General features: G+C 63.1%; 1 protein-coding gene across 8 annotated transcripts in view; it reads left to right on the top strand.

Annotated features, from left to right (window-relative positions):
- Positions 1-7,483, top strand: part of CTBP1 (C-terminal binding protein 1) — a 28,037-nt gene extending 20,554 nt beyond the window's left edge. For 7 of the 8 annotated variants that reach the window (XM_045881653.2, XM_045881655.3, XM_064584118.1 and 4 more), the window contains 6 exons: positions 1,414-1,620; positions 3,528-3,742; positions 4,754-4,884; positions 5,470-5,597; positions 6,111-6,228; positions 6,532-7,483. In XM_045881653.2, coding sequence (XP_045737609.1) covers positions 1,414-1,620; positions 3,528-3,742; positions 4,754-4,884; positions 5,470-5,597; positions 6,111-6,228; positions 6,532-6,718 — 986 coding nt within the window. In that variant the 3' untranslated portion in view covers positions 6,719-7,483. The remainder of the gene's footprint in view (positions 1-1,413; positions 1,621-3,527; positions 3,743-4,753; positions 4,885-5,469; positions 5,598-6,110; positions 6,229-6,531) is intronic. The other variant, XM_045881654.2, reaches the window with a different exon arrangement.
- Positions 7,484-20,114: the final 12,631 nt, after the last annotated feature.

Genomic DNA, 20,114 nt, shown 5'->3' with positions numbered 1-20,114 from the left:
TGGTCAACGCGGCTCCCTCAGAGAGCCTTGCAGGGGGCAGGTGCATTCTGATCTCCACGGCCTGTGTGTCTGCACCAGCCGTGGCCTGGTGAGGCGAGCATGTGCCCCATGAGGCCCACAGCTTCAGGTTGTGCCCCGGTGCCTGGTCTGGCCCGTCCTTTTGCCCAGGTTGCAGCTGAAGGAACAGGACCCGGGACAGCCCGGCATTTGTGTCTCCCGCAGACTCAGTTTACTCTGCTTCTGTGTGGACCCTCCTGCCCACCACCAGCTCACGTGGCAGAGCCCTCTGGCCCTACTGTCACCCGTCCCTAGGCGGCATCCCCAGTAAGGCAGCAGTGGGGGACCGTGGCCTGTGTGCTTTCTGCCCTGGGGGTCCCTGGGGGCCTTTGTCCCGGTGCACGAGTGTGCCCTGTTTTGTGATGTCACAGGCTGGGGCTCTGTTCCTCCACCAGGGAGTCAGGGCCATGTCCTGTGGGGACAGGCGGGGGCTCAGGTGGGGACTCAGAAGCCCCAGGACCTGGTTTGCCCTCTCCGCCAGCAGTTTTGTCCCCAGATTTAGGTGACGGTGTAGCCCGGTCCTCCTGCTTCCCGCCTGCTCTCGCATTTCCTGGCGGGCTGAGTTTTTTCTGGAAGGAAGAACAGGATCCACCCTGGGCCCTCTCCTAGAGCCCTGTGGGTGTGTGGGGCATCGTCCTGGCATTTGGAGTAGCTCCAGGAGCATCAGAGCCCCGTCTGGCCAGCAGGTGCCTCCCCTCAGCGAGGAGGTGACCAGTCTGCAGGCAGAGCGAGAAGATAGCAGGGCAGGGCAGAACGAGGGTGGAAGGGGTCAGGCTCGGGAGAGGCATGTAGCGATGCGGAGGGGCTGGGTCCACCTCTGGGCCATGAGGCCCAGTGGTACCCGGCCCGTGCATGCACAGGACTGGCCACCGAAGCTCAGTGTAGAGGAGAGGCCTGAACCAGCTCACTTTCCACGGCTGCTAAGGGGCTGTTGGGGCCGTGGGAACTGGGAGGGCAGGGGGCCTCTCTGTCCAAAGCCAGGTCTCAGTTGGCTTGGGAGCCAAGGAAGGCAGGAGGGGTGGGGCCTGTGCAGGTGTGAGTGGCTGTGAGTGGCTCCGGATGCTGGCCTGCCCGTGACCCCTTCCTGGAAGGTCAGGTGGCCCGAGGTCCAGGCAGGGCAGACCCAGGTGCTGGCATTTGCAGAGGGGCAGAGGGACAGAGAGAATCTCAGACAGACTCTGAGCGTCTGAGACTCAACAGGCGGTCTCCGCTCTGTCCTGTCTACTTGCTGGACCTACAGGCGGTCTCTCCCCACGGCTGGGGTGGGTCACCTGCGTCGTGTCAGGGTCTGGCCCGCCGTGGGGGAGCACCAGGACTGGCTTTGGTGACCAGCTCCGTGTGTCTTGTGTTTCCCAGGCATCGCTGTTTGCAACGTGCCGGCGGCGTCTGTCGAGGAGACCGCCGACTCCACCATGTGCCACATCCTCAACCTGTATCGCAGGACCACGTGGCTGCACCAGGCGCTGCGGGAGGGCACGCGGGTCCAGAGTGTCGAGCAGATCCGGGAGGTGGCTTCCGGAGCCGCCAGGATCCGCGGGGAGACCTTGGGCATCATAGGACTGGGTGAGTTAAGCTCCGTGCTCCCTCTCTGCGGGCTCCGCAGGCCTCGAGCCAGGGCTCGGCTGTGCTGCCGGACGGCTCCCCCCACCCAGGGCCCGCCTGGGGCTGACTCCTTCTGCCCCAGGAACACTGGGTGCGGGTCACACACGGGCAGACGTGAGTCCCGTGCCTCTGCGTACAGCCGTGCATGCTCATGCACGCCACCGGCACGTTGACGCATGCTCACCATGCCCAGACACGCTCACCCTGCCCCCCACGCCCCCACCCATGGCTGAGTAGACGTGGCCTTCTGGTGAGGGCCCGGTGGCTCTTAGCCCTGCTCTGGGGGGCGGGAGCTGGTTCACCCGCTGTGCGGGCCACTGTCCTGGGTCGGTGACATCCCTCTTCTCTGCCTTGTTTGTGGCCCATCTCTGTGTCTGAACTCGGCTCCCTCCACCTGGGAGGCCCGGGACAGACGGGGCCGTAGCTCACTGCCGGCCCCCTCGTCCTGCTGCTTCCCGAACTTGCTCTGGGTAGGCCCCCGTGCCCGCCCCTGCCCCACTGGCTCCCCAGCGGTGCGCTCTGTGCAGCGTGGGAGAGACCTGACAGGGACCCGCCTGCCTTTAGTGTAAGACGTCAGGGCGTCCATGGGACGCAGGCCTCTCGTCCAGTACAGCTCACGGTCTTGCTGCAGATGGGCACACGGACGCCAGCGCTGGCCCCCATGGGCGCCCTGCACCTCGGGGCCTGGGTGGGGAGGACGGGTGGGGAGTGGGCAGCTGGGTTTGCCTGGCTGGGGGATTTGGGGGCCACCTGACCTCCTGAAGCAGTGTTGTCGAGAGACTCAACAGGCCCGGTTCAAATGCAACTCTGACCTGGTGGGGCTGTGTGGGCTGAGTCTGCGTCTTAACCAGAGCCAGGTGACATGGCAGAGGCGACCAGAGCAGCCCCTCAGCCCGGCCCCTCCAGGAACTGTTTGTTTGCTTGTTTGTTTGTTTTAAAGATTCTATTTATCTAGAGAGTGCACAAGCAGGGGAGGGGCAGAGGGAGAGAGAGAATCTCAGACAGACTCTGAGCGTGCAGCCCGGTGTGGGGCTTGATCTCACCACCCTGAGATCATGCCCTGAGCCACAATCAAGAGTCCGACGCTCAGTTGGGTGCACCACCCGGGCACCCTCTTGTGATTGTTTACACAGTGCTCCTGGTCTGGGTACGTGTCAGGTACCGTCTACCAGGTCGCGGACACTCTGTGACGGAGTGTTGGGAGACAACCAGTTACTTGACCTCACAATGCTGTGGGTTTGTATTTTGGGTAGAAATGGCAGGATGGCTCTGCTCTGGCCTCACCTGGGGTCACTCACGGGCACAGTGGTTGCCTGGGGCCTTGGTGACCCTGCTCCCCTGGCTGATGCCCTCCAGCAGGCAGGTGCACACGGACCCCATGGCGGCCTCAGGGTGCGTGGGATGTTTCCATCCCTTGCTTGCTTTCTTTGTTAGCGTTCTCTTGCTCAGAGCAAGCCCCGGGGCTCCAGGAGGGGTGGGGCCCCCTGAAATGTGGGGACTTTGGCCACCCCTCCCCAGCGCCCAGCTGCCCAGGACTTACCTCCTGGGGTACCACCGTGGCCCCACGGTGTCCAGGTCGGCACTTACCTCCTGGGGTACAGGGCTGTGAGCACCTCGGCCCTGCACCTTCCCTCCAGGGTGCAGGGCCACTCCTCAGATGCTGCAGCTCCCACCCCGTGCACTCCCTGGGGAGCACCTCCAGCCCCCCGCCCTCCTCCCTGAATCCCCTGTCTGCGCACGGCCGGCAGGGGTCCCGGGGCGGACGGGGCTTCGCTCCCCTCCGTGTCAGCCCCGGGCACACGGGGCTGCGGGCCGTGTGGGGGCCCCTCGATCCGTGGCCGTGGTGACACCGTGTCCCGCCCTGCCAGGTCGTGTGGGGCAGGCGGTGGCGCTCCGGGCCAAGGCCTTCGGTTTCAACGTGCTCTTCTATGACCCGTACCTGGCGGACGGCACCGAGCGGGCGCTGGGCCTGCAGCGGGTGAGCACCCTGCAGGACCTGCTCTTCCACAGCGACTGCGTCACCCTGCACTGCGGCCTCAACGAGCACAACCACCACCTCATCAACGACTTCACCGTCAAGCAGGTGGGCGCGGGCTCATGGCCTGGGGGTCCGGGGCCTCTTCCCGCCCCATGGGCTCAAGTGCTGGGGAGCCAGCTGCAGACGGGCTGTGTCCTGAGTTGTGCGGAGGGCCCCAGCGTCCCCACAGCTACGGCACACCGCGCCCGAGGTCTTGGGCTTCGCCGCGCGTCTGCCTGCGCCAGGATGAGCGCTGACCGCGGCCGGGAGTGTCCCACGGCCGCTATGGGGCGCTGCCCTGGGTGCTCACACCCGGGTGTGGGGACGTGCGTGTGCGCACAGGTCTGTGGGCTGGCGTGTGCTTGATGCTCTCCGCCTCCCGTGAAGGACGAGGCCAGGCACCCGGGGCTCCTCTCTGTCTGCCGTGGGTGGGTGTGGGCTGGGGGATGGGGTGGGCACAGGCATGGCCCTGGGGTTCCATCCCCAAAAACCAGGTGTGAACAGGAGAGCCGACCGAGGAGCTGAGCTGAGAGCGGGCTGCGTGAGCCCCGCGGCGGGACAGGCTTAGCTGGTCCCAAGGGACCTGTCACCTCAGCGCACGGGGAGCCCCCCTTACCACGAAGCCTGGAGGGGAGTGCCTTCCGGGCAGCTCTAAGGGTTTTTAGCAAAAGGAAATGAAGCTGCCACCCAGCTTCGGACGCCAGGCCCTCTGGCCGGGCCACTGCACTGAAGACCCCATCTCGGGCCTGTGCCCATCACTCCTGGGCCAGGCCGTGTCCTAGACACGCCAGATCCTTTCCAGGCACCCCAAGCATCCTGGGGGCCGGGCCAGGAGACCCCACGACCCAGCCCGCACCTCACCACCGGGAGCGGGAGGAGGTCGGCTGTGAGTCGGTGCGTTTGCTCCAGCCAGAGGTCCTCAGAGTGAAGCAGGGTCCACACAGACCCCGAGCCCTCGTCCCCCTGCCGGCCCCTATCTGCTCCACGTCCCTGCTGGGCCCGTCCCCTGGGGCTGGGGGGCAAGCGAAGAGGGCCCTGTGTTGATTCACTCTTGGTGCTGTTTTTGTGTCCTCCCAGATGCGACAAGGCGCCTTCCTGGTGAACACGGCGCGGGGCGGCCTGGTGGACGAGAAGGCCCTGGCCCAGGCTCTGAAGGAGGGGCGGATTCGGGGCGCCGCCCTGGACGTGCACGAGTCCGAGCCCTTCAGGTGCCTCCTGGCAGCGCCCTGGGTGATTCCTGGATGCCACCTCTCTCAGACTGAGCCCTCGCCCCAGCTCGTGCCCCACACTGACCCCGGTCAGGCGTGGGGCCGGGGCTGATGCCCACTGGCAGTCTCCAGGCTCCATCCTTGGGCTGCGTGTGCAGCCTGAGGTCCTGCTGCAGGCGGGCCTGCCCCCAGGGCCCAGCTAGGCCTCCATGGGCGGGGTGGGGGGGCTCAGACCTGCGCTTCATGCGGAGTGCCTGGGGGCACCCAGGTGAAGGAGGCCACTGACCCCCGTGTGGGCTGTCTGTAGAGATCCCACGCCTGAGAAGCCCGTCTGGGGCAGTAGCTGGCCCCTGACCGTGCGTCTGCCCTGTTGTCTGGGAGCCTGTTGCTGCGGGGCCTCACGCCCTCACCTGCAGGGCGGGCTGGGGCGTGTACCTCTAGCTGGGATTCCTCCCTGCTGCTGTCGGGAGTCTGTGGCAGATTTGACCCCGCTAGGGTCCCCTGGTCTGACACCGGCTAGAGTGTGGTTCCAGGCAGGGCCAGGCACCCTCCACCCTACCCTGACCTGCTTCGTGCCTTCTGCAGCTTCAGCCAGGGCCCCCTGAAGGATGCACCCAACCTGATCTGCACCCCCCACGCGGCCTGGTACAGCGAGCAGGCGTCCATCGAGATGCGGGAGGAGGCAGCCCGGGAAATCCGGAGAGCCATCACAGGTGAGGGTGGCCGGCAGGACCCGAGCCTCCTTCTGAGGCCTGCACTTCTGGGCTGCTGTGCTGGCGGGGGCCACACCGTGCCATCCCCCCGAGTGTGGAGGTCAGCAACCGGCTTCCACGGTGGTGCTCCCCACGTAGCCCTCGGGCCCCCTTGTGCGTCACGCTTAGGACGCCCACCCATGGTCCCTCCGTGGGAATTCAGCACGTGTACCCTCCTCACCCCTCGTTTAAAAAGTCTGGCTATGTTTTTATACCTGGGCTGAGCTTGTCTGCCGCTCCCCGAAATCCCTAGGCCCTGCAGACGTGGGGCCGCTGGGGGGCTGAGGGCACTGCCCGGGCCCGGGGGGATCTCTGAGCTGCGAGGTGACTGCGTCCAGACAAGGGGAGGAGAGCGAGAGGGAGGGAGGCCCAGCTGTGGGGGACCCTGCAGCCCGTGCCCGCCACCGCCGAGCTGCCACGCTCCTGGACACAGCCGTGTGACACGGCTCTTCCTCTCCTCGCTGCATCTGCCAGGCCGCATCCCCGACAGCCTGAAAAACTGCGTCAACAAGGACCACCTGACCGCCGCCACCCACTGGGCCAGCATGGACCCAGCTGTCGTGCACCCTGAGCTCAACGGGGCCGCCTACAGGTGAGCGGGTAGCGGTGGGCTCGGGAACACCGAGCACGTCCGTGGTGACTGCTGGCAGGGTCCCGGGGGCGGGGGGCTCCTAGGCCTGGACGTGCACGCTCCTGTGGGCCCCAGTGGACCAGAAGGTCTGGGGATGAGAGCCCGACACACCAGACCTGAGGGTGAAGGGGGGTGAGGGAGGAGTTGGGGCCAGGGCGGGGTCCCGCCAGGCAGGGCCTTTGGGAGCAGCCCCCAGCCGTCCTGGGCCCACGCTGTGGCCCCGGGAGGGACCCCGCCAGCCTCACATGCCGTCCCTCCTCCCAGCAGGTACCCGCCGGGCGTGGTGGGCGTGGCCCCCAGCGGCATCCCGACTGCCGTCGAAGGCATTGTCCCCAGCGCCATGTCCCTGTCCCACGGCCTGCCCCCCGTGTCCCACCCGCCCCACGCCCCTTCTCCCGGCCAAACCGTCAAGCCCGAGGCAGATAGAGACCACGCGAGTGACCAGTTGTAGCCCGGGCGGAGCTCGACAGCCTCGGCGCGGGCAGGGCGGCGCCCCCGGACGGGCGTGTGCAGAGGCGGCCTGCGGGTGGCCACAGCGCTCCAGAGACTGTCCAGGCGCTGGCGGGGGCCAGGTGGCGCCGGCCTCCCCCGCCTCAGCTGTAGTTGCCCTGTCCCGGGGCCAGCCGCTGTCCTGTGTCCTTTGCGTCCTCGTTAAGCAGAAGAAGTTAGTAGTTAATTCTATCATGAATGTTCTTGTCTGTGTACAGTCTTTAGAACATTTCAGAGGATTTGTTTGCTTAGCTGTCAACAGAGAACCCTGAGGGAGCATTCGGCAGGTCGGTCTCAGACTGTGTCCCGTGTGTGTTGGAACACGCCCTGAAACGAGGCAGTTGGCAAACTTCTCAGGACAACGAATCCTTCCCGTTTTTCTTTCTACGCCACACAGTGCATTGTTTTTTCTACCTGCTTGTCTTATTTTTAGAATAATTTAGAAAAACAAAACAAAGGCTGTTTTTCCTGATTTTGGCATGAATCCCCTTGTTCCAAACGAAGGCGGCACCGCAGAGTGGCTGTGAGAGAACAGTGCACCTGGCCCTCCGCGCGCGGCGGCCGTCGGCATCTGTCCTGGGGATGTGAGGGCGCAGCGTCCCGGCCTGCTCAGGTGCCGTCCTGCTGATGTGGTAGGCTAGCAATATTTTGGTTAAAATCATGTTTGTGACTGTAACCATTTGTATGAATTATTTTAAAGAAATAAAAATCCCAGAAAGAACCGGCAGGCCCAGCGTCTGTGTGAGTGGCTTCGCCTCGTGGGGGCTCTGGCTGAAGGGGGTGGCCCTGGGGAGCCCCGGGGGGCTGTGGTCCTTGCGGGGGTCGGGCTCGGAAGCTGCTGCTATGGCGCAGCAGGGGGTGTGGGTGCGGGTGCAAGCGATGGCGTTTGCCGGGACACGGCCCCCCGTCTCCCGAGTGCACCTGCCTCGGGCCAGTCTGGGGCCTGGGACAAGAGCCGATGTCAGGGCCTCGGCAGATGAGAGTTCCGGAAGATCCGGAAGGCTGCAGGGATCTCTGGTTCCACAGCTCGCAGAAACGCGCCAAGCAGAGTGGTCCTTTCCTCACAGTAGCTCGGGGTAAACGGGGTCATCCTCATCACAGCCGGCGGTTTTCACAGGTTCCCCTGGAAGGCTCGTCGGCACCCTCAGGCCCCGCACCCCCATCCCGCGCTGGCCCACGGTCCAAGGTGCACCTGCGAGGCCTGGGCTCACTCCTCAGTCTCTGGCTAGACGGGACCCTGGGGGCAGGGACGGGGCTTCCCCGAGCCGGTGTCCCCCCGCCCCCGTTCCCCCACCCCCACCCCCGGCCAGAGCCACCGCTGTGCCTCCTGGAGCTCACCCTTCAGTGGTCTTTCCCGCACAGTTGTTTGGGGGGAAACATGAAGGACAAGCACCTGTTTGAGGGGGGCTTCTGGGGAAATGCCTTGGTTTTGCCCACACTCGACTAGGTGTTTGGCTGGGCAGGATTCTGGGCTGGGAGCTGTCTTCCGAGTGCACCCATGCCCTTCCATCGGCTTCGGCCTCCGTCGTCCCGAGTGGGTGTCCTGGCCGGGTGGGTCCCCGGACCCTCTGCCCCTCCGTGCCAGCACGTGCACCCTCCATGGGTGTCCTCCCAAACTCATCATCCTTCCTGAGCTGGGGGCTTTGTGTCTCCACTCAGTTCTGGGACGTTCTCGGCCTTTCTGTCTTGAGTTGTTCGCCTTTGTTCTGGTTCTTGAGGGATCCCGCAGGGATGTGGTGGGGCGACCAATGAAGAAGAAAACGCAGCCTGAGCACGAGCGTGTCCTAAGCAGCTGGACGAAGAATGACGAGATAAACTCTGAGATCGTCAACGGGCAGGAGTAACAAACAAGATGGGAATTAAGTGGAAAAGGACCAACAAATTCAACAGTTGGTTCTTCGAAAAATTAATAGAATTGATCAAAGTCTGCCAGACAAAGACAGGAGGCCGCCCCCAAGGTCACTGATGCCAGAAGTCTTGGAGAAATGAAAAGCCACTTGCCAAAACCGACAGGAAACATGCAGGGTCTGAGTAGCTCTATAACCTTAAAGAAATTGAACTTAGAAACATTTCCTCAAAGAAATTACAAATAGATGGCTTCCACCATTAATCTCAACAAATACTTAAGAAACAACTCATTTGACACACTTCAGAGAACAGGAAGGAGGACGCCCTTCCAACACAGTTTATGAAATTGACTCAGACTCTGAATTCCTAGAAGAAAACACGATCTAGAATTGCCTTGAAGAGTGTTCCCAAGTGGGGTGAACTTGCCCTGCAGAGCGAATCCAGTTGGTGCAAGGGGCAGGCTGCCCGGGGCACCTCAGTGCCACTCTGGTGCTGCTCTGGGACCCAGTGTCATTCCCCAGCTGCTAGGAGTGTTGTCTGCTCATGGCTCACAGCTGGGTCCACTCTGGGCGTGGTCCTCAGCGGGAGAGAGCCACCTCTCCCCTGGGGAGCCCACCTGCTGACGTTGTGGTACAAAGATTTGCTGTTTTGGGTCAGTTGAGGACAGTTCCGGAGGTCGGCCATCTCTGATCACTGTGGACCCAGCTTCTCCCTCTGCAGCAATGCTCCCAGCTTCTCCCTCTGCAGCGATGCTCCCAGCTTCTACCTCTGCAGCGATGCTCCCAGCTTCTCCCTCCGCAGCAATGCTCCCAGCTTCTACCTCTGTAGCGATGCTCCCAGCTTCTACCTCTGCAGTGATGCTCCCTCTGCAGCCATGCTCCCAGCTTCTCCCTCTGCAGTGATGCTCCCTCTGCAGCCATGCTCCCAGCTTCTCCCTCTGCAGTGATGCTCCCAGCTTCTCCCTCTGCAGCGATGCTCCCAGCTTCTACCTCTGTAGTGATGCTCCCAGCTTCTACCTCTGCAGTGATGCTCCCTCTGCAGCCATGCTCCCAGCTTCTCCCTCTGCAGTGATGCTCCCTCTGCAGCCATGCTCCCAGCTTCTCCCTCTGCAGCGATGCTCCCAGCTTCTACCTCTGCAGCGATGCTCCCAGCTTCTCCCTCCGCAGCAATGCTCCCAGCTTCTACCTCTGTAGCGATGCTCCCAGCTTCTACCTCTGCAGTGATGCTCCCTCTGCAGCCATGCTCCCAGCTTCTCCCTCTGCAGCAATGCTCCCAGCTTCTCCCTCTGCAGCCATGCTCCCAGCTTCTCCCTCTGCAGTGATGCTCCCAGCTTCTCCCTCTGCAGCGATGCTCCCAGCTTCTACCTCTGTAGCGATGCTCCCAGCTTCTACCTCTGCAGTGATGCTCCCTCTGCAGCCATGCTCCCAGCTTCTCCCTCTGCAGTGATGCTCCCTCTGCAGCCATGCTCCCAGCTTCTCCCTCTGCAGCGATGCTCCCAGCTTCTACCTCTGTAGCGATGCTCCCAGATTCTCCCTCTGCAGCGATGCTCCCAGCTTCTCCCTCTGCAGTGATGCTCCCTCTGCAGCCATGCTCCCAGCTTCTCCCTCTGCAGTGATGCTCCCTCTGCAGCCATGCTCCCAGCTTCTCCCTCTGCAGTGATGCTCCCTCTGCAGCCATGCTCCCAGCTTCTCCCTCTGCAGCGATGCTCCCAGCTTCTACCTCTGTAGCAATGCTCCCAGCTTCTCCCTCTGCAGCGATGCTCCCAGCTTCTCCCTCTGCAGTGATGCTCCCTCTGCAGCCATGCTCCCAGCTTCTCCCTCTGCAGCGATGCTCCCTCTTCAGCCATGCTCCCGGTGCCCATAGGGTGCTGCTGAGACAGTCCATGGACCCACTGTGTGCAGATGCCTGTCTGATGTGCCTTTCCTGGGCAGGCAGACTCAGACACAGCCACAGTCCCTCCCCCAGGGACACCCTAGCACAGATGTAGACCCACAGTGAAGGACAGAGCAGGCTTGTCGGGAGCAGCTTTCCTGACGATGATCAGAGACTAGAAACACAGTTTTGTGAATGCTCAGGGGAATGAGCCGGTGTGTATTTCACAATGAAACCCTGCAACAACGGAACCGAACAGAGGGCAAACCCACCAACAGCAGGGAGGAAAGGGGTCTAGTCACCGGTCTCCAAAGTGAACCTCCCACCCCGTCCCCTTGCCTCCAGCCCTGCCCTTGCTGACCTGGTGCCCTCGTCACAGGAGGGTGCAGCTCCCAGCCCAGGTGCCAGCCCCTGGGGTCCCCAACCGGGCTTGCAGGTCACTGGAGGTGTGGCCTGTGGTCTCAGGGCCCGGGGCCTCACTGTGCTTGAGACTGCTGCCCTTGGCCCTGCCCAGCAGGTGGGTTCCCTGCTGGATGCTGCCCAGCCCATCTCTGGCCCAAGGGCTATCCCATGAGGCCAGCTGCCTCCTGGAGCCCCCTTGGAAGGCTCCAGGGCCCAAACCAGGAGCCCGAGGTCCCCAGGCCCCACATTCCCCACTCCCCTCACCAAGTCCTGTGGATCCCTTCCACGGGCCCACCCGGCATCTGCTCAGGGCCCCCACCCCGACAGCCAGAGGAGCCCCGGCCCGCCTGGGCCCCGTGGGCAAGCAGGCTGCCTAGACCACAGCAGGAAGGGGTGGGATGCATCGGGAGAAGACAGTTGTGAGCTTTGCTGATGCTGGGGTGTGGGTGTGGCCCAAGGAGCCGGAAAGGTGACTCCCAGGGTCTGGGGCTGTGGGGCAAGGCCATGGGAGATGCCGTGCTCTGCTCTGGCCTTGGGCCCACCCAGCGGCCCTCAGAGCAGGGCCCGGCATGGGGGCGGGAGGCAGAGTGCACGGGTCCGCACCCTTCGTGGCCCTGTGCCTCGGTTTCCCCGGCTGTGCAATGGAGGCCACGGCCACAGCACGGGAAAAGAGCGTGAATGGGGAGGTTGGAAGGGGAGAGGCAGGCTGCTAACACTCGCCAGCAGACGTCGGTGTAGAAAACCCAACATCAACCAACCACTGGACCACATGGGCCGATTGGCACCAGCCACTCTCATGGAGCCGCGAGAGAAGCAGAGCAAACTGAGGCAGCAGGGGCGCCGAGGCGTTCTGCCCTTCATCCCGCTCCCCTGAGTGCAGGCTGTGACCGCCGGCCCCAAGCTCCACGAGCAGCCCAGGACCTCCGCGGCAGAGTCCGAGCCAACGGAGCGACCACAAGGCCGTGCGGTGGGTGGGGGAGCCTAACGAGACAAAATACGCCTTCTCTCCACCAGCACAGAAGCTCCTTACAGTCCAGCCAAAACTCCACCTGTGTGTTTCTAACAAGTTCCACCATCTTATCCCCTATCGGGAATCACAGCGGTCTGGGCACACGTATCCCGGCTTTCCGGAAGTTGGAGTCTGCCCTTTCCTTTTATGAAAGACCCACATTAGTCTGGCGAAGGCTTTTTCATAAACGTGAAAAATCCTCCGGGTCTGTTTCAGTTAGCAGAAACCGGCGCTGATGGAGACGTCCCGTCCGCGGAGTGGCGGAACTCTCGCCCTCGCGCCGTGCTTGGAGGGAGCCGCGGAGCAGTGGGGCCAGACGCGGGGTCCGCAGGGAAGACAGAGCCCGGGGCTGGCGTGGTGCCCGTGTGCGCGTGCGTGCACACACATGTGCGTGTAAACTTGAGATGTCATCCGGGACGGGGACGGACCCCTTCGTGGGTGAAACTGTGCAGCTCCTTGTGGCCGGGCGGGGAGGTCAGCCGCTTCCCCACGAGGACTGCTGAGGACAGGCCGTGCAGCAGAGAACTAGCTGATTTCCAGACCCTGGGACGGGGCTACCCCTCTACCCCTCTAGCTCCAGCTGGCCGAGGGTAGACGGGGCTCGGGGTGGGCAGGGAAGGGGTCCCAGCAGGGATGCCAGCAGGGAGGGGGTCAGCTGCCCTCAGCCCCCTGCCCTCTCTGATGGGGCTGGAAGGGGAGGCCTGAGTGCCGCTCTGGGGGCTCAGGACGGTGGGTGGGCGCCCAGCAAGGGGTCTGTGAATGCCGGCTGGGCCCTGGGCAGGACGTGGGGGGACACTGTGCTGGGGGTGACCTGAGCAGGGACCGGGCAGGGAGGCAGCCTCCCTCCCTGTGACCTCAGCCCCACCCAGGCTGGCCCCCTCGTGCCCCTGCCTCCCACCCTGCTCAGGCCCAGAGAGGCTCAGGGAGGGCAGGAAGGGGGTGTCGGTCCACATCTGCTGAAGCATCCGCTGCACCACCCCCAGCTGCTCTCAGCCCGCACCAGCTGGGTTTGCAGAATTGATTTTTCAGCAAAAAGCGTCAGGGAGAAAAACTGAGACAAGGGCCAGCCGTACAGCTCTTCCGGGCTTGCTGCCCTGGCGGCCAGCGCTCTCTGCATAAAGAAAAGCATCTGGTCCCCTGGGCCAGAGGCTGGTGCCAAGCACTTGGAGGGCACCTCGGGTCCCCGTGACCAGCAGTGCTCCCCATGCCACCCTGCAGACCTCTCCCCTTGGCACGGGGCATTCAGACAAGCCGGGGTCATGGGCATCGAGTCCCTGCTGCCTCACCTGGGAACCGTGGCCCAGCCAGGGACCACCACCCTGGTCTAACCCTGCGCGCTCACCGGGACAGCATGACCACCTGCTGCCAGTCCACCACCGCCCCCCGAAGCAGCCAGAGGGGCGCCATGGGCACAAACGACTCGGAATGATATTCAAGAGGCACAAAAAGGTGGGTGACATTACAAGACCCTTCAGCAGCTGCCCTCAGTGGCCAGTGGGTTCTTTGTCTCCCTGCGTTCTTACACTTGGGAGCAGTAAGCATCCAGGGTCTTCCACTCCCCACGGGCAGCACCGGGGTGTCTGTGTAGGATTATAGTGCGGGGATGAGTCACTGTTCATTCTTCCAGGCCCTCGTCACTCCTTCCCATTTTTGGTGTTACGAACCGCGGTCCAGCCTGTGGCTTGTCCTTGGGTGGTTGTCATGGGTGAACACATTCATCCTCAAGTGGATTCCCAAGAGTGGAATCGCTAATCCAAGATATGCACGTGTGCAATCTGGGGAGATATTCCTGGATTAACCAGTGTCCACTGCCACAGCGGCCCGGGCACCGCGAGATCAAACCATGTAATTCATGCCAGTGGGCAGGTGAGGAGTGGTGCCTCCATGGGACTTTACTTGCTTTTCTCCTAGTCCTGGTGACACTGCACACTGCCCATGTCTCCTATGAATTACCTGTCTCAAACTATTTTCTATTTGGGAAATTATGACTGGTCTTTTTCTTATTGATTTGCAAGTACTTTTTATTTATTAAGGAAATTCAAGTTTTAACTATAATATGAGTTATAAGTACAGTTTCCTCATTTGTTGTTTGTTTAACTGTTACATACACATTATCTTTCTCTGCCACTGGATGGCCAGCCCCAGGAGGGCAAGGAATGTCTGTGTGCCCAAGCATACTGTCCCCTTCACCCAGGAGCCTGCCCTTGGCTCCCAGCTAATTTTGTGTCTCCCAGGGCATGGGCAGCCCCATGACAGCCAGGCCAGCTCTGGGCTCCGGTCCAGCCTGTGTACCACCCCTCCCCCGCATTTTGTACCACCTGGCTGTTCCAGTGTGTCCTCCCAAAACCCCCATACACACAGCTCCCCCCCATGTGAGAGGGGAAGGTTCCCCCTCCCTGGCCATGTGTTCCTCATGGCTCTACTCAAAGAGGTGGCTTCTCCCTCCCAGCTCCCCCTCCTCACCTGCCTCTGGCCCAGGGCTGATCATGTGTCCAGTGCCCCAGCTCAATGCGAGCCAGACTGGAGCCGGTCCAGCCCCCTTCCACCCTCCTGCCCAGGTACAGGAAGGCCTCCATTATCTCGGGCTCCTGACAAGGCCCCCACGGCCTCGGGCCCCAGCTCTGGCGGGGTGGGGGGCCGGGGACTGCATCTTCCAGAGCCAGAATTCCACTCCTCAGAAAGCCCATGCCCACGAAGTAGCCTCGGCCAGGGGCCTGGCCACCTCTGTCCCCGCCAAGGCCATCTGGGGAGTCCAGGGGGCTGAGGGTTACTGCTCCCCTCCTGGGTCTTCCTGGCCAAGCCTGGCCAAGCCACGGACTCTTTTTGTCCTTAGCCATTTCCAAGATCCTCCATTTACTAAAACGTCCGCCACTTTTATTGGAAGGCTGCCTCCCAGCCCTGTGCATGGCCTACTGCTAATGGGCCTCCCCCTACCCGGTTCCCGGGCCCCCAGGGCAGCTGCAGGGGCTCGTGCACTGAGCAGATAATAATGGCCCTGAGGCAGTGACTGCCCCCCACTCGATGGGGACACTGAGGCTGGAAGCCAGGAAACTTGTAGGGGGCAGGGACAGAACCCTCGATCCCACCAACAGGATGGAGGACGTCTCTCCCCCCTCAAGGGCTCAGCCTGGCCCCCCACGGGACCCCCTCTGCTTGCCCCCGGCCTGCACAGACCCCTTACATCCCCCACTCAGGCCAGGGTGGCCTCTGCAGCCACCGTCACCTGCCCCAGCAGCAGCTCCAGACTCGCACGCCACCCCCTCTACACACACCCCAGGTCGGGCTTGGGGGGGTTTGTGCTCTGGGCATGGGGGGCCCTGGCTCTTCCGCCCCCCAACTGAGACCCCCAGGCAAGGCCTGCTCCTCCTCAGGGAACCCCTCCCCCTTGTTTCCCCCAGAGCCAGGCCAGGCCCTGAGTCGGGGGGAGTTCTCTTCGGAGGGCACCATGAACGCTTGCTGGCCTTGTTGATGCTCCTGGGGGCCCATCTCAGGGGAGACCCCTCTTGCTCGGGGATCCTGTTAGCACCAGGGCCCCTTCTCCGTGAGGAGGCTTGCTGGGTCCCCGTGTCCTGGCTGAGCCCATTGCCCCGGGCCGGGCAGACCTGCAGCAGAGGGGCGTGGAGGCTTGCCTGGGGCTGGGGGTGTCCGCTGTGGGTCAGCGCCCTCGCTCTGCCTCCCCACCCACTTCCTTCCACAGTGGCTGTCACCTCCAGCCCTCATGGGGGGGTCTCTGCCCCTGAGACGGGGTTCCCACGGCAGGGCGGGGCGGGGCAGCCCTGTGTGGTCACGGCTGCAGTCACTCTTGGTGGCAAAAGCGGATGGAAGGCTGAGCGGGGCCAGCAGCCGGGGGGGGGGTGGCCACACGACCCAGGGCCGGGGCGCACACAAGCCAGGTGACCTTGCCCGCCGGCCCCCGTCTGTCCTGGCAGAGCCGTGGCAACCCTGCGTGGGCCCAGGGGTCAGACCAGGGAAGCAGGGCCTGGGTGGCGTGGACGCACGGAGGTCTGCAGCTGGGGCCCTCCGCGGGGGAGGGTGGGCAGTGCCGGCTCTTTCTAGTTCCAGAGGCGGGGCTGGGCCGACCCCCAGCCCAAGACGCCCTGCGAGGAGGCCAAGGTTGGGCTGCTGCCCAGGGCTCAAGTGATGAAGTACCCTCCTGCTCAGGGCTGTGTGCTGGCCCAGGGCAGGGCACGGTCACCGGGTGACCCCCGGCCCAGGGATGGAGGACGAAGGATACAACGGGAGGAGCCATCACACCCGAAATGAGAACCACATGCTGGGTCCTGGCCACTCTCCAGGCCCGGGCTCGTCAGCAGGCCAGGGCCTGGCCCCAGCTCCCGCTCCCTGCTCCCACTCCCAGCCCTTCCCTGGCCGGGCTGTCCCTGGGAGAGCTCAAGGTAGGAGGTCAGGGACCAGGTCGCTTCCCACTGCCCCGCCCCCCTGGGGCCCAGAACTTTGGAGACCTCCAAAACCTGCTGGTCACTGAGCCCTGAGCCTCCCCACCCCCCACCCCGTCGAAGCGCCAGAGCCGGGGGCCTGCTGGGTGGGGGCCCGGGCAGTGGTCAGCCGGGGGGGTTTGGGGTGCGGCGTCCAGGTGAGTGAGGACAGGTGTGCCTGGGGGCGCCTGGACAACACCAGGTAGTGTTCAGCCCCTCTGTGGCCACCGACCCCCCAGGCCGCCATCCCCGCAGGCGCCGCTGGTAAATGTATCAGGACACTGGCCGAGCAGGGTGAACCCAGCAGGCGTCCAGTGGGACCGGTCAGGGACAGTCGGTGCTGGACTGCGGCCTGACCTTCCCGAGGGAGACCCGGGACTCAGGGGAGTGACCCTAAACCCGAACAGCCACCCTGTACCGCCAGCCGCCTGGCACGGCCCTCGGCAAAGCGCACAGCTCCGTGGGCACAAACTGCAATTCGGCAAAGTCAGGGAAATGAGACGTGGGGACAGGCAGGCCTTTGCCCCAGGCGAGGCACCTCCCGGTGACGCTGGCACCAGCACCAGCCTCCCCGCCCGGCAGCCTCCTGTGGCCACAGCCGTGCAGGGCCTCCAGACGGCCCAGTGCCCCCACACGACGGTTTGCCCAGGGCCCGGCCTGGCAGCCCCGAGGGCACAGGTGGAGGCCGGCCGCCCTCCTGCCTCAGCCACAGAGCTTCACCCGGCCAGAGCTCCAGAGAGCTGACCCCGCGCAGGCCTAGACACTGCCAGAAACAGTTCAGGAAGGCAGCCAACCCTAACCAGTATCTTCCCAATTCAAGCGGCTTCCAAGAAGAGACGGCAGGAGCAGTGTTTACAGCCGCAATCAGAATGATGGATTGTCCGGGCACGATCTGGACCCACCTCCTGTCTATATAGGACAATCCTGCCTGATGTGGGACGCCTGAGCCCCACGGTGGCCTCACTTCCACCTGAGCGAATCAGCGTGACGCGGGCCGGAGAACGTCCCTAACTAGGCATGCTGATTCCAAGGTTAACATTGAGCAACAAACATGGACAAATAACTAGTAAGTTCTGGAAGGAAAAAACAATAAGGAAAAACCACGCGTACCTGAAGCTAACAAACATCCTCAGGCTGCAGCCAGTTGGCGCCGTGTGATGCTCGTGTGCAGGCACCGGCCAGTCACCCGAGGGCCTGATGCGGATCTACAGGCACAAGGGACCGACTTCACGGGGGACAGGACGGGTCTGTCGTGGGGGGACGGGGACCGACTTCACGGCGGGATGGCTCCGTCGGGGGGGCACGGGGACTGACTTCACGGGGGACAGGACGGGTCTGTCGGGGGGGGACGGGGACCGACTTCACGGGGGACTGGACAGCTCAGAATTCTGTGCAGCTATGGCGGGAACTAAGCTCGGGCACGTGGGTGAACACGGATGAAGCTTGAAAACATCATGTGAAGGAAGGAAGCAAACCCACCAGCCACTTTGGTGTGACTCTGTTTACAGACACATCTGGGATGGGGAAGTCCCCAGGCACAGAAGGCAGCCGAGTGGTGGCCAGGAGCTGGGAGGGGCCGCTAAGGGGACAGGACCTCTTTGGGAGTGATGGAATGTTCTGGAAGTAGACAGACATGATGGTTGCACAACCTTGTGAGTAAACTAAAAACCACTGAAGTAAACACTCTAAAAGGTGAATTTTATGTCATGTGAGTTTTATCTTAATAAAGGTGTTTTTTGTTGTTGTTTTTTTAAGCCAGTGCTCTTCCTCCATCTGTCCTTTGGTGGCAACCATGAGCACCCACGGTGGGATGGCGGCACGTGCCAAGGCCCTGTCCTGGTACGCTGCGGTGGAGTGCAGCTTCTCCGGGATATAAGGTTCCCTCTGACCTTCCTCCTGTAAGGACTCCGACCTCGCACACGGTTTTGCAGGGCTGCCCCCCACAAACGTTCTCTGGACTGCTGGGCACAGGCCTGGTCCCCCTGGAGGACCCCACGCCCCTGTCCAGGGGGTGGGCTTCGGGAGCTGCCCAGGCCTTTGGTGGGGCCCATTGAGGGGAAGCTTTGGACTGGAAAGGGCCACCCCAGGGTGTCCAGTGGGGTAGTCAGGGCCCCCTGGCTCATCCCAGCTTGAGTCGGCATGGCCCCTTGCCCGGCGGGAGCCCCATCATTTGTGCATAGAGCACATCCCAAGTGCGGTGGGGCTCGGGGAGCAGCGGGATCACCAGCAGGGACTGGGGTGCAGCCAGATTGGGGAGGTAGGGGTGCCTTGGGCAGGTGCACCCACACAGCCCCCCGGGGGCAGATCTCACAGAGGTGGGAGGGGGTAGGGAGCGCAGGCTCAAACACAAAGGCTTAGTCCTGGGCTTGTGCAGAAGGAAATGAAGAGCCAGGGAGGAACCAGGCCACACAGGGGCCTCTGAGCCATCCAGAACCTTCTGGCCTGTAGATGTGACTGGTGGAACCACCAGGAAGCTAAGATGCTTGGGTTGGGGAGGAACCCCAGCTGGAGGTCCGATCAGTGACTGGGGTAGGGGGTCCATCCACCAGCAAGGGCTCAAGCTCCATCCTGCCCTGGGGGGCTGAGGGTCCCCAGTGCAGTGCCCTCCACAGCAGGTGCCTGAAGGGGACACAGAGCCCCACCTCCTTGCTCTCCCTTCGCCCCCCCACCCTTCCCCCAGCTCGAGCCCGGGGATGTGATGTCCACGAAGGTGGAAGGGCCCACACGTCCAGCCTTGCCCTCTGCCTGCCCAGGCCCTAACTGCCTTCCCCACGCGTCTGGAGCTAGAGCCGGTCCTGAACAGCGGTGGCAATGGGAGGGGTGTCCACCTGGCCTACAGTTGTGCAGCCTCGAGCTTCCTGCTGGAAAACCAGGGGCATCTAGAGCCTGGCGGCCGGCGCTGCCCTGATGAGGACCAGCTGTCAGCTGCGGGGCAGCCAGCGGAAACCACATTCCCCGAGCCATTACGTCATGGTTTACATTCTCGGCAGACGGAGGACATGCCATGAGAGTTGGATGATCCTGGCGCTGACCCAGCCGGCCCACCCACAACCTCCTCACCGTGGCCGTGGCCCCTCATCCTGGGCAGGGTCCTGCAGCCCGTGGCCCCGGTCCTCCCAGCACCCCCTCCCCTCTCCGCCCAGGGAACCCAGCCCGGGGCCTGGGGGCTGCTCCTAGCCCACTACTCCGCGGCACCGCTCATTATGACTCAAGCCAAGTTTTCCCCAGTGACGTGGACCTTCGGCATTGTCATTCAGGACCCTCTCACATGTTCCCGAATCCAATTCTGGACTCCGTTCCCGGGGAGCTGATGATCTTCTGTGGATGGCACACAGATGGGATTTGGGTGGGTTTTAGGGATGTTCTGACCCCTGCAAACACCACTCAGGTGAGCAGACATTTATTCAGGGCAGGCACTTCTCACATGTTAACTCCCTCCCCAGCACAACTCCCATTTAGCAGGTGGTGAAACTGAGGCACAGGGAGGCTAAGCCATCACGCCCCAGCCACGCACCTGACAACTGGCAGAGCCAGGATTGGAACCAGGGTCCACACCGGTCCTCTCTTTCTTGCAGGCCAGGCACAAACCCTTCCAGAGCCATTTTAAAGTAGCTTCATCCCATTTAAAAAGCTGGGATCCAACCAGGAGGCCGCGCCCACGGACTCTGGGCCCCAAGCCTTCCCAAGCACTCGCTGTGTCTCTCCGTTCACTCAGGGCCCGTCTGCCCTGCACGGAGCTTGCATGGTTCTGCTCCCGTCTGTTCCCGTCTTCCTTGCCAACTATTGGATGGTTC

The sequence above is a fragment of the Mirounga angustirostris genome, unplaced genomic scaffold (assembly GCF_029215605.1).
Source record: "Mirounga angustirostris isolate CCGP_5_RB_7025 unplaced genomic scaffold, mMirAng1.0.hap1 SCAF_2, whole genome shotgun sequence".
Taxonomy (NCBI): Eukaryota; Metazoa; Chordata; class Mammalia; order Carnivora; family Phocidae; genus Mirounga; species Mirounga angustirostris.
Note: the sequence above shows the minus strand (reverse complement) of the source record. Positions and strands in the feature narration are given on the sequence as shown.